We start from the raw sequence: 12,669 nt of genomic DNA on the forward strand, positions 1-12,669 counted from the left end.
TGATGATGGAGCCGATTAACGGACAGCAATGGGAGCACTTGATGCGGTGAGGGAATGGCCGAGAAGAGGCTCAATGGGCTACTGAAGGTCCACGCTGTAGCAAGGAGGTTAGCATTAAGTGACTTAATAGATCCAAAGCACTTCTGGCAAGGAAAGGGGATGAAAACTGAAAACACTGGGCTGCATGGCTGGTTTAGAGCGGATGGGCTCGCAATGGAGATCCAAAACACCAAGGGATGATATACAAAAACGTTGGGCTGATCTATACCAAAACGCTGGGCTCGTTGCTAGAGCTGGCTCATCTACTAGAAAACGCTAGTTGAGCTAAGAGAAAACGCTAGGGCTCTTGCTCCTTTTATAGGTTAGGTATATTGCTTAAGAAAACCCCTTAAGACTTAGGTAGGGCTCTTGCTCCTCTTATAGGGTAGGTATATTGCTTAAGAAAGCCCCTTAAGACTTAGGGAGGGCAAACTTGGAAGACAAAGTTATAAAAATAGATCATTTAAAATCATTTATTATTAAACTTGTCCAGGTAAAGTTTATGGGTGAAACCGTCACACATTTGCCCACCCAGGAATCCAATTGACGTGGGGAATGGGTCGTTGGATTCCTCTAATCTAAAACTACTTGCACGTCATGCCATAACATCTGTCAAACGCTTGTACAAACCATTTATGGAAGAGGGTTCCAAAACTAGAAAAACTAATCTAATAGACTCGTCCAAACATGCAAGTCCTGCGAACAGGCTCACAAAATTGTTAGTACTAATTCTCCTAGGATTCTAAACACTCTTATCTAGGGATATGTACAGAATTGGCTCTCAAGGTCGATGAATCATGTCTACATGGCACACGAGCCATGTGCATGTGGCTGGTAGTTTATTTTATAAAGTCTCGAATAGATGGGCTTCGGCCCTACCCTCATCTCATTTGGACAAACCCAATTTGGAAATGCTAAAGCAAGAATTGTGATCAATGACCTTCTCTCTGAGCCCTTTGCTCTCCAAAGGTTGGTCAGAAAAGGTTGCCCCTTTGAAGTTGGCACCACTCCTTTTTGTAGCAGTAGATGGTCTCAATTGTTGCAAAAATCAAGGCAGGGCTCATCACTTTTCTGCAATGCTTCCGAATCCAAGACTAACAAGTACAAGACATGGCTTTACCCCACCAACAGGATCATCCCTCTTTGATTTATCAATGTTGGCTGTTTCACGATCCAGGAACTTCAAGTTTCACAGCATTTGGGTGCAAGGAATCCACCCCAAAAAGTTAGCGCTATTATGGTTTATTATGCACAAAGCTGTACGGAGAGGGCCAAGCTTCAAAAGATACGGATAGGCATCAGTTTATGCCCCAAACATCAGTCGTGCGCAGAAGATAATTTGCACCTATTTTTAAGCTGTCCCTTCTACCGCCCTATTTTGATCCCCTGATTAAATCTGTAGGTTTCTTCCCCTACTGCTACTAGGGCAGGCAAAGGTTTTTATGAGTATGAAGGGGCTTACTAGACTCCTAGTTTGAGAACATCTTTTGATGATGTTCACTTGCACAATAAGTTGTTATGCCTCAGCCAAATCAAATTCTGGTGAAAGAGATGTGTCATGTTGAAAAACACAACAGAGCTTTATGAGCCCCTGTGAGAACAAGGAAGGACTGCCGAAATTGAAGAGAAGCAACTATGCCCAGAGAAATAGACAAGATATACAGAGAATCATGTGGCATGGATCTAGTAGGGTCAAGCCTTCTTGGATAGCGTGCAAGGCCCAGGCAGAGATTGGCTCTCCCCCTCACCGATGAAGACTTCTGATTCCTGAGATTGGTCTGCCTCCCCTCCCCCCTGCTACATAAGAGTTTTTTGTAAAAGCTTAAAATGCTACGCACTGTGGATGATTACCCCTGATATATCTACTCTCCTTAAGGCAGAACTTTGTAAAATTTTGAAATTTTGCTAGCCATGTTCAATGAAGCCATCCTTGGGTTCTCCTGATGTATATTTTGTCCCTGGAAAAAGGAAAAAAGAAACCTCTGGGTTGCATGAGACATAACCTACTCACATGCTAATTTCTTTAAATTGAAGAATCTACTTTTTCTATAGAGCTCCCTTAGTTGTGTATGGAGAAGGATAATTGAGTGAAAGAATTCAGCCTCGCTGACTATGTGGACCATAGAGGAACCATAGCACAAAGGCAATCTGTCCTCAAAATCCTGCCAATCTGAGCAACCACCCAAGCTACCTGTACTCTGCAGCACACAGTAACGCCGGCATTTGGAGAGGACTGCCTCTTGAAAGGTCCAAGCCCTGGTATGCCAACGGGATTTAAGTGGTATGTGGCCATAACCAGTTCCAATAAGGGCCATGGGCTGGCCTGCATAGTGGAGAAAAATGATAGTGTCCTCAGCGTTTGTATAGATCCAGCCTATGTGGCCAATGGCATCATTCACATCCTCCTCATCATATTGAGAGATACATAAGCCATCATGCCAGGCATAGCGCACCCCTCCCTTCTCCACCAAAATCCTGCACATATAGAGCATATCACTTATGACTCTGCTCTGCTTCTCCTCATCATCTAGGCCAGAATGGCCGTTGCAAAGTATCTTTGCGAGGTTTGCACGAGCCTTTACAGAACCGGTGTACCTTGTAGCACAGCCACAGTCAAATACTTTATAGACATCTTGGCCATAAGTGTGAGAAATGGCAGTGTAGGCAGACTTTTTCATAGCTGGATGCCAGTCAATGAGCACTATCACTCCCTCTTGCAGTGATTGATGGCAATCAATGATGCGCATATGCTGCGGTGGCAGCAGTCCAGCCACAAACTTGTCTCTCTCCAAAAAGTGTTTCTCCATCAAATTTGGGTAAAGTGCAGGCCGTCTCAATGCAATTACCAGACCCCTCTCAGCATCCTGCCTTTCCCCCCAGTCTTTTTCCAGCCACAGAGGCACAATCACCTTTTTATAGAAGGAGGGGTCACAAAATATCCAAACACTGTTAATGCCCTTGAGGATTTGCTCCTCATCTGCTGCATCTCTGGGTGCATCCTCTTCTTTTCCGGTCTTCTCTTCATGTAGGATTATGCTCTCCTGCTTGAACCCCAGATGAGCCTCCGGATCTCTCTCCATACACTCTTTGCAAATCACTAGCACGCCCAGCTCTGTGTGGGCTTTGCAGATAGGCGCATGAGCTGTATGCCTGTTCTGCTCCTCAAGATTTTGCATAATTTCCTCCTTTCTCCCGACCATCTCTGAATGCAGAGATCCATGTGGGTTCTGCTCCTTCTTGCTCTGATCAGTACTTGTCTCTCCCTCTACTGTTTGCTTCCACTTGCGGGAAAGGTTCCGACTGGCACAATACTGCAGCAACTCAATCTCTGTAAGATGAAGGGTCAACGCCAGGGCCGAAGCCCGCAGCAATTCATCGTCTGCAAGAGTTCTCATACGGGAGAGCAATGGCACCCATGTACCTTGGCCAGATGGACCAAGAGTCTGTGCATGCTTGACAGATATTTCAAGCGCCACACGGAGAAGAATCGATGGCTCTGAACTATCAAAACAGGCCGCGACAAGATCCGTGGGGAATCCTGAAATGTCTGCATCTTGTCGCATTCTACTCAAGGACAAGGCTACAGCCAAGAGCGATTGGGTTGTAATGTAGTCTGCCATGTTACGATGAGCTCCGAGCCTGAGGAGTGCCTCATGTCTTGACTCTCGACTCCGGAATTTTTCAAATTCGGCACAGCGCCCGACTGCAGAATGTTCAAACTCGGCCACACGGTACGACGAAGCTTCACACGGTGTGTGTTCCATTTCACTTGAGCCAGGTTCTCGCGGACTAGATTGCGTGGTGGTCACGCGAGGCAGGTGTTTGACTCATAACTAAGCCTCATTCTTGGTCACGCGAGCATTAAATGAATAACTATGCCGATTTTGGCATAGTTGTGAAGTTCAAGGCGTAGTTGGGAGGTTGAATGAATAACTAAGCCTTGTGTGACCATTCAGCAAGCTTAGTTATACATTTAATGCTCTATCTAGACATAGTTGGAAAAGTTATCTATAGCTGATAACTAAGCATCAAGTGACCAGTGGTTCAAGACCATCCCCCCCCCCTCCCCCTTTTCCAACACGCGCACACATCCACATAGGTAGAGCCAAAAAAGTCAACAAATAGTGAGGTCATAATTTGTGAGTAGTGATTCGTGAAGATGTAGAAAGAAAAGGGGAATTTCTCATATGGCCTTCACAAGGAAAACAAGTGATAAAATCACGAGGCCTGTCTCTAACTAGATCTAGAAGTGGTAGGGTACATTGCATAGACTGCGAAGAGAAAGGTTCAAGAAAATAGGATGTCTAATTTCAAGCCATGTATATATGTCTCTCTACACACATACCATCACCACAAATACCCTGAATGGATTTGCTTCGATATGAAACCTCCATGCCATGGGAACATGTTAAAAAACATTATAAAAAGGAATTAGTAAAAAGATTTGATAGCACCGCAAGGCTTTTCAAAGTAAGATGTGTCCAAGGTGAAAGCCGAAGCTTAGGTCAAAACATATTGCATAGAGCAAGGGCCATCTTATTTGTAGGGGTAAGGGCAAGAACTAGGTCAAAAAATGATACCAAACCGCTTAAGGTTATCTCTCACTCAACAGCGCAACAAGCAAGTCCAAAGGTCATGGGTTATTACATGGATCCCTTCCTAGCCCAGTTCATTAGTGCATCGATTGCAGGTTTGGGCACGCGCGTAGGTGGGTGAGTGGATCATGGGAGGGCACTTCTGCCATACACAGGGGAGCCTGTATGTAGAAAACGCTGATTATTAGTGGGTGCAGATAAAATCAATCGATGGTCACCATTTGTTCGATAGTCAGTCTTCCCTACGATTGTGGGCATTGGCAACCGTCGTGGCTTGCCTCTTTGCTCCGCCTATGGAAGTTCACGAGCAAGAGACATAAGAGAGGTCTGTCTTCTTCCCCCCGCCACCCCCACATGACCGCATCCTACAATGACAGAGTTGGTGCAGCGTGCAGGCATATTTTTATCGCCATATTAGACTGCTAGTAAGGTGTAGGATAGGGTGTTCAAGGCCTTAAAAGGCATCCTTTGAAATTAACTGGTTAGGGATCGCAGCAGTCTTTGCATTTGTGCAATTGATGAGCAGCACACTGAGCTGTATAGCAAGTTGACACACAATGGCAGACGATCTCTCTCTCTCTCTCTCTCTCTCTCTCTCTCTCTCTCTCTCTCTCTCTCACACACACACACACACACACACACACACACACACACACACACACACACACACACACAGACGATCTCACAAGAGACGAGTTGTCTCTCTCCGATCACATTCTCTGAGAAACGAGACGAGAGAGTGAGGGGGAGGGGGAGAGAAGAAGAAGAAGACTGTTTTAACGTCGTAGGAAACTATCCCAAGAGACTTTAACACTAGTCCTATAAAAAATCAGTCACTTTTGTGGCTTTTGAGACTTTTGTAAAAAAATTCTCAATACTATGTTAGTTATTTAAATAGAAAATGGTTTCAGGGAATTATGACCAACACTCAATATGAGTTGATAAAAAATAGTACATAGCTAGTTGAGGTTTAAAGGTGTCTTTCCATTGCCATCTTCTACAACTAATTTGTGCGGATGGACAAAATTTTTCTATTTTCTTTTGAAAGTAAATCAAATCATTGTTAAACAGGCCCAAACTTCTTTGAAAAATCCCTCAATAGGTATGTGATAGATGTACCAAGCTTTTTTAACCCATATACAAAGAGTGCTGACATTTTTTACTTCTCCAAGTTAAGTGTTGAAGTGCAGTTTTATGTAAAATTTACTAATTTTAGAAAAGTAATTGTTTTATTTCTTAGCTTTTCATGTAAATTGTGTATTTAGAAACCTTTTTCATATCTTGAACCCATAATTAAGAAGTTTCATGAAATTTTGATGTCATATACAAAAGTTATGCTTCATTTACTAGAATCCTGATGTGAGCCATTTTTGTGGCTTCACTAGTTTTGTGGCTCATTACAAGTCTAGTGTTAAAGATCTATCTTAGGAGGAGAGTTGAGCTCAAGAAGAGAGAGAGAGAGAGAGAGAGAGAGAGAGAGAGAGAGAGAGAGAGAGAGTCCTCTCGTATGTGCGTGTGAGAGAGACTTTGGCACGCAAGTCAGGGGTGTGATTTTAATTGGATCTAACACATCAATTTTGCCCAAAAGGCAGACAAAAGCTGCCATTGCATTTCGATGGCTAGCAGCTGCGATGACTCTCCCCATATCATTAGAATCGGATGCACCATTTTCTAGAAACCTACACAACGTCCCTATCCCACCTCCGCTTCCATCCTCTCCAGTGCTGCCTTGTGAATGTCCAACTTCCACCTCCAGCACAACAACCATCATAGCAGTTGACAAATGATTAGGCTGATGTGGAGCGCAATGTAGAGGACCAACGGTAAGCTACCGCTCATGGACCTAGCCTTCATCTTGATGTTCATACAGGTATCTCATGAAGAACTCCTTGGTTTACATCAATAAGCAACAAAGAATCAACCTACGGTGCATCGACATTCATTGCCACCGCTACCTTGCTCAAGAATTAACTTGTGCAAATCCCGTGAAGAACTCCTCGGTTTACGTCCCCCATGATAGTGTTTCTCGATGCCTGTCCTAGTATGGGTTCGGATCGGCAAACGTACTTTGTAGCCACCTGGTGTGCCATGTGTTACCTAGGTGCACCAGCCCTTCTACATTTGTGTGCTCTGCATGTGGCCCTGATCCCTGGATCTTTGTGAGTTCCCCAGATCATCGCTAAGTCAGAGTCTTGCATAAGTCCTTTCTTGCACATTGGTGTGGTAATGTTTCACCTTCCCATGAGTCATGCCTTCAAAATATGAGGGAGGAGCACCGTGCACGAGCTACACCCACCACTACAAGAGGCTATTCATATTAGCGACGCTCACACAGCGACGCTCAAAAAAAAAAAATCCCGGCGTCGCTATGAGCGTCGCAAATTTACAAGTAAATTTGCGACGCTCATAGCGACGCCGACTGGGCTAAAAAAAATAATAGAGAGCGCCCAAAAACTCAGATCTCAGATCTGAGTTTTTCGGCGCCCTCAAGCAAGGAGCAGGTAACGCTCTCCCTCTCTCTCTCTCTCTCTTTCTTCTCCACACACACACGAGGAGAGGAAGGAGAGCCAGGTATGCTCCTTCCCTCTCCTCACTCTCATGTTCCCTTCCCCTCTTTCTCTCTCCCTCTCTCTCTCTCTCTCTCTCTCTCTCTCACACACACACACACATAGTGTTTTTGAGAGAGAGAGAGAGAGAGAGAGAGAGAGAGAGAAAGAGTACAAACATAAACAAAAACGCACACACACATACATAAACAAAGAATGCACACACACATTGAGAGAGGAAAAGAGAGAGAGAGCATGCATAAACAAAAAACGCACACATTGAGAGAGGAAAAGAGAGAGAGAACATGCATAAACAAAAAACGCACACATTGAGAGAGGAAAAGAGAGAGAAAACATGCATTAAAAAAAAAATGCACACACATTGAGAGAGAAAGAGAGAGAAACTAATTTAACGTCGTAGGAAACTAATTAAAATTAAAAGACCTAAAGATCTAGCCGACGAGGAGTTGAACTCAAGACCTATTATTCAAGAGGGAAATGGCATAATCAATCTATCATACTTGGCATGGGTGATAGAAAGGTTATACCATTTATCTCTTTTTATTGGCACACACATCCACACACACGCACACACACAAGAAGAAGAGAGTTATAACGCCGTAGGAAACTATCCGAAAAGACGTTAAAGATTAGGTTAGATGTAGACTTACGTTAAATTAGATTTAGGTTTATTTAAGTTAAATTAGATTAGATTTAGGTTTATTTTTAGTTAGATTTACGTTTATTTACGCTAGATTTAGATTTACGTTATATTAGATTAGATTTAGGTCTCCATAGACTGCGATGCCTGCATGAAGCGGGTGAAGAAAGCCCTCAATGGAATATAGGGTATTGCTGCCTTCACTCATGGTGGGCTCCGTCGATCCAAAAGTACTGGTGAAATGTCTTCAGAAGATAGGGAAGAAGGTGGATCTTCTGGGCGGCAAGAGTCACTACATCCCCGACAATGACCATCTAGACAACCTCTAGTCATTCAACAACAACTTCAAAGTTAGTAACAAGAGCAAGAACGGTCCAAAGGGCCAATTGCTGTCGTCAGATGTGGATGGAGATGAGCCAGCGTCACCGCCGGAAGTTAACTCTCACATCTTTAGTGATGAGAATGTCAACTCTTGCCGAGTTATGTGAAAAATTATGTGTTAAATCAGTTTTAAGGTTCTTATAATCCCTGTTAGTTTAGTTCTTTGTTTTTAATATAACATAATTTACGTTAGATTTAGATTTATGTTATATTAGATTAGACTTAGGTTTATTTAGGTTTACCCACACACACACACACACACAAGAAGAAGAGAGTTTTAACGTCGTAGGAAACTATCCCAAAAGACATTAAAGATTAGGTTAGATGTAAACTTACGTTAAATTAGATTTAGGTTTATTTTTGGTTAGATTTACGTTTATTTAGATTTACGCTTATTTACGTTAGATCGAGTCCACGCAAGAATTACTTACGGTTTAGGGTTTAGAGTTAGACGAACAATGAAAAGATCTACTGTGAAAAGATGTTAAGATGCTGTGAAGTGCTATAGCTAGAGAAGAGGCAAAGGGGTTTTGTCCACTACATGCAGTATCATGTAGACGTGGGTCTGTAGATTTCTTGTACCCACAAATATAGGTATTGACCAATAAAGACGAGATTATAACCCGGTGGTTCTGATCTCCGTGCACCTCTAGACCGAGGTGTGCGGGGATTGGACATGACTAGAGAATGTGAGGTAGAGAGAGAGAGAGAGAGAGAGAGAGAGATAAGACGAAGAATGCCAATAGAATATTAAATTTGTTGTCCAGGTTATAAGATTTTTATCCTCATTATGAGTAGTGACGAGGATGTGGGACCGTCCAACCGAAACACCTATCTCTCAACGAGGGTCTTATGTCCTTGTAATCAATGCAAGCATGCTGTGCGACGGACAAGACGTGTTTCTTTGCAGCACGTTCGCGAATTTGGCGAGTTCGATCCATCTATTATAGATCGAGTTGTTGCCAATTATAACTCGTCGGACTCTGACGCTGGCCAACAAGCATCAATCTTGCAACCCAATAGACGTGTTCGCAGGCGCTTTGGTCAAGCAACATATGTGAGGCCACAAGATGTAGCCTCTGACAGCTTAGGGGATGATCATGCAGAGCACATTCCCAACGAGGCAATGTTTGAGCCCGAGATTGATGAAATGATCGAGACGATCATGGATTCAGAAAGGCTTATCTATGATGATATGAAAAGTGAAGCCGATACGCCATTGTATAATGGAGCACGTATGTCTAGATTGAAAGCACTCCTGGTTCTTCTCAACATGCAGGCAAAGTTTGGATGGAGTGACACTAGCGTCACAGCGCTTTTCAGGTGGTCTATTACAATTAGTTTACTTTAATAAAACTCTAAATGTATAATGATCTGATAGATTTTTACACGACTGTATCGTATTTTTATGTTGTGTAGATTGCTTAAAGAGCACATACTACCAGCTGACAATGTGATGCTAGATTCCCGAGATGAAGCAAGAAAGATTTTGCGAAACTTGGGGATGGATTACAATTCTATCCACGCTTGTCCTAATGACTGCATTCTTTTCAGAGGGGAATACATAGACATGGAGAAGTGTCCGAAATGTGATTCCGAAAGATATCGAGTAGATCTCCACGGGACAAAAATTCCACAAAAGGTTTTGCGACATTTTCCTCTGCTTCCTCGCATCAAGCATTTCTTCGAATGTAAGTCCATGGCCGCCCTAGCATCATGGCATGAGGAGAATAAATCTTCGGATGGTGTGCTACGAATTCGTGCAGATTGCGCAGCCTGGAAACATATAGATGGAACACGGTCGGATTTTGCCAGGGAAGCTCGAAATTTGCGCTTAGGCCTGGCTATGGATGGCGTAAATCCATTTGGTCAAAGATCAACATCTTACAGTGTATGGCCCGTTGTCATCGTCAACTACAACATTCCCCCGTGGTTGACTACGAAGAAGGGGCACCTATGGCTAAGCTTGATTGTGCCAGGGCGATATAAAGTGGAGAATATGGATGTGTATCTTCGTCCACTATTGGAAGAGCTACAACAATTGTGGATTGGCATAGAGGTGGTGTATATGAGCCGACACACAGGACGACGGAATGCTTTGATCAGAGGCATTCTAATGTGGACCATGCATGACTATCCCGGGCTAACAGAATGCTCAGGTGATCTATTGACACTCCTCACTCAGACACTGTAAATCTTGTTTTTTCCCATAGTTGATCTATTATCATGTGTATACATGCAGGGCTTCAAACAAGCGGATATAGAGCATGTGTCACATGTGGACCTAGACTGAATGCACGTAGGGCGCCCTCACTGAAGAAGCAAATCTACGAAGGTCATCAAGCGTATCTTCCAGAGAATCATGTGTTACGCGATGGATTTTTGGGAAGAGAGCCACCAAGGATGTCTGCACAAGCATGGTTAGAGCAGAAGGAGATGTGCGATGACGGATTGCCTCCAGGGATGAAGAGACTATCTTTATGGTACGAGTTACCATACTGGCCCCGACTCATGATCAATCACTTGCTCGATCCAATGCACATATTCAAGAATGTGGGTAATCTACTATGGGACCATCTAACCGGCAAGAAAGATACTTTGGGAGCCAGAGTTGACCTTAGAAATGTGGATCGTATGGAGCAATATTGGCCGCAAACAGCGTCTGATGGATCGATAAAACTCCCTAAAGCACCATGGATTTTCACAGGAGCCCAAGAACGCAAAGTAAAAGAGACCATTCGATCTTTGCGGACCCCCACTGGCGTAATGCACTCGCTCCGAACGTGTTTTACTAAAGAAGGAAAGCTTACCGGTTTGAAGTCACACGATTGGCATAAAATGTGTCAGGTACGTTCATAGTGGACTTTAATATCATTGCATAAAATGTGGACTTTAATATCATTGCTGCACATACTTTACAGTTTATTTTACCGGTTGCCATTGAGGACACCCAGGTTCACGCGTCACCGGCCAGAGGGCTTGCCTTACTCCGTCGACTTCAGCGGCGGCATCATCATGGATGATGACGACAAGAAGGTGATCTCGCGCATGCGTGGTCTTTGCTCTCAGCTGTTTAGACACTACATACTAAACAAATGGAGTGAAGTACCAAGTGATTTAAAAGACACAGTCATCAGCATACTTCATGATGAGTTTCCCATTCCAACACGGGATCAGCGCTTCAATGAAGACCTGATGAAGATTCGAATGCGCGAATACTGCAAACACAAGCGTTCCGAAGTGCAAAAAGCAATCAAGCATGGGTGGAACAGGCCAGATTGGCTGGCCAAAGAAGATTGGAAGAATGCGAAGAAAGCAGCGCGCGAGAATCCCGACAAGTGGAAGCAACAAAAGGATGCAGCCAGAGCGCGAGTAGAGGCAAGGAGCTCGCACCACTTGGGGAGCGGTGGATGGGCATCATCTGAGGCTGATTTTGTAAGTGTTTTCGCATTGCTCTTTATGTTCAATAGTTTAGGGTTTATGAGTTTTTTAATTCTAACATAATGAAATCTTTGTATGTTTTGACAGTGGTCGATGACAGGACGTGATCCCACACCGTACGAGCGCGAGTACGCAGGCAGGAAGGGCTTAAACGTCCTGATGGACATTCTCAGTTCTCGCGGCGGCATGGTTAGTATTAGGGTTTACTCTTTTCTATTTTTTGTATTGTTTTATAAATGTCGTTATATGTTTATACTTACTGAAAGCTGTCTTATTGTCTTTTTTTGCAGAATCCGACAGATACGCCGCTTGGACGCGATGAGACGTCTGACTAGACGACGTCAGTTTAGCAGTAGCTAGATAGCATTAGTTTAGGGTTTCTCATAGCTTATTTATCATGAGACGGATTTTATACGTCTTTTTGAACCATGTATATTATTACATTTGTCACTGCAGTTCATTTTGCCAATCAATTCTTTATGCCTATGATGTTGTACAATTGTCATTATTACATTTACCAATCAATTCATTTTGCCTATGATGTGTACAATTGTCAATTTTACGCTTGTCAATTTTGCAAACAATGCGTCTTGTGGGTGACTATTTTGGGTCTATTATCTACCCTTGCACTTTTTTTAAAAAGTGAATCAAGTACAATATGGTTGATGGGTGGCAGGGCATTCAATGCCCTGTCACCAAAAAAAAATTCTCTCGGGCGTCGCTATAACCGTCGCTATTTATGGCTCTGTAGCGTCGCTATGAGCGTCGCTATAGACTTCTGTGTAAACGTCGCTATGACCGTCGCTATGAGCGTCTTTATATAGCGACGCTCTCGTAGCGACGCTATTAACGACGGTTTTAGCGACGCCGGGGGTTATAAAAACCCAGTGTATTTCCGTCGCTAACAGCGTCACAAGAGCACACAACCTCTTGTAGTGCACACCTATGCCGGCAACGGCATACTTTAAAACACCCATACACTTCCATGTGTTGAGCGCACACGCCC

At 43.6% G+C, this 12,669-nt stretch overlaps 2 protein-coding genes across 3 annotated transcripts; one reads left to right on the forward strand and one right to left on the reverse strand.

The window, feature by feature from the left end:
- Window positions 1–551: 551 nt before the first annotated feature.
- LOC147438953 (uncharacterized) lies at window positions 552–6,986 on the reverse strand. The gene has a single exon (XM_086484910.1). The coding sequence runs from the start codon at window positions 3,801–3,803 to the stop codon at window positions 2,043–2,045; it is 1,761 nt and encodes a 586-aa protein (XP_086341036.1). The 5' UTR covers window positions 3,804–6,986; the 3' UTR covers window positions 552–2,042.
- A 371-nt stretch (window positions 6,987–7,357) lies between these two features.
- On the forward strand, window positions 7,358–12,193 carry LOC147438954 (uncharacterized). 2 transcript variants are annotated; one of them, XM_086484220.1, is made up of 4 exons: window positions 7,358–11,069; window positions 11,144–11,657; window positions 11,751–11,852; window positions 11,954–12,193. In XM_086484220.1, exons 2-4 carry the CDS (start codon window positions 11,238–11,240, stop codon window positions 11,996–11,998), a joined length of 567 nt encoding a protein of 188 aa, XP_086340346.1. In that variant the 5' UTR covers window positions 7,358–11,069; window positions 11,144–11,237; the 3' UTR covers window positions 11,999–12,193. The 2 variants fall into 2 exon arrangements, with proteins under 2 accessions (XP_086340346.1, XP_086340345.1); XM_086484219.1 differs by having other exon boundaries at window positions 7,358–11,657.
- Window positions 12,194–12,669: the final 476 nt, after the last annotated feature.

The sequence above is a fragment of the Adiantum capillus-veneris genome, chromosome 16, assembly GCF_014529385.1.
Source record: "Adiantum capillus-veneris isolate H3 chromosome 16, ASM1452938v2, whole genome shotgun sequence".
NCBI lineage: Eukaryota > Viridiplantae > Streptophyta > Polypodiopsida > Polypodiales > Pteridaceae > Adiantum > Adiantum capillus-veneris.

Coding starts and splice junctions, on each gene's coding strand:
- LOC147438954 (XM_086484219.1), top strand. CDS start 11,106: ATGTGGACTTTAATATCATTGCTGCACATACTTTACAGTTTATTTTAC. Junction 11,658..11,750: donor CATCATCTGAGGCTGATTTT/GTAAGTGTTTTC, acceptor ATGTTTTGACAG/TGGTCGATGACAGGACGTGA. Junction 11,853..11,953: donor TCAGTTCTCGCGGCGGCATG/GTTAGTATTAGG, acceptor CTTTTTTTGCAG/AATCCGACAGATACGCCGCT.
- LOC147438953 (XM_086484910.1), bottom strand. CDS start 3,803: ATGGAACACACACCGTGTGAAGCTTCGTCGTACCGTGTGGCCGAGTTT.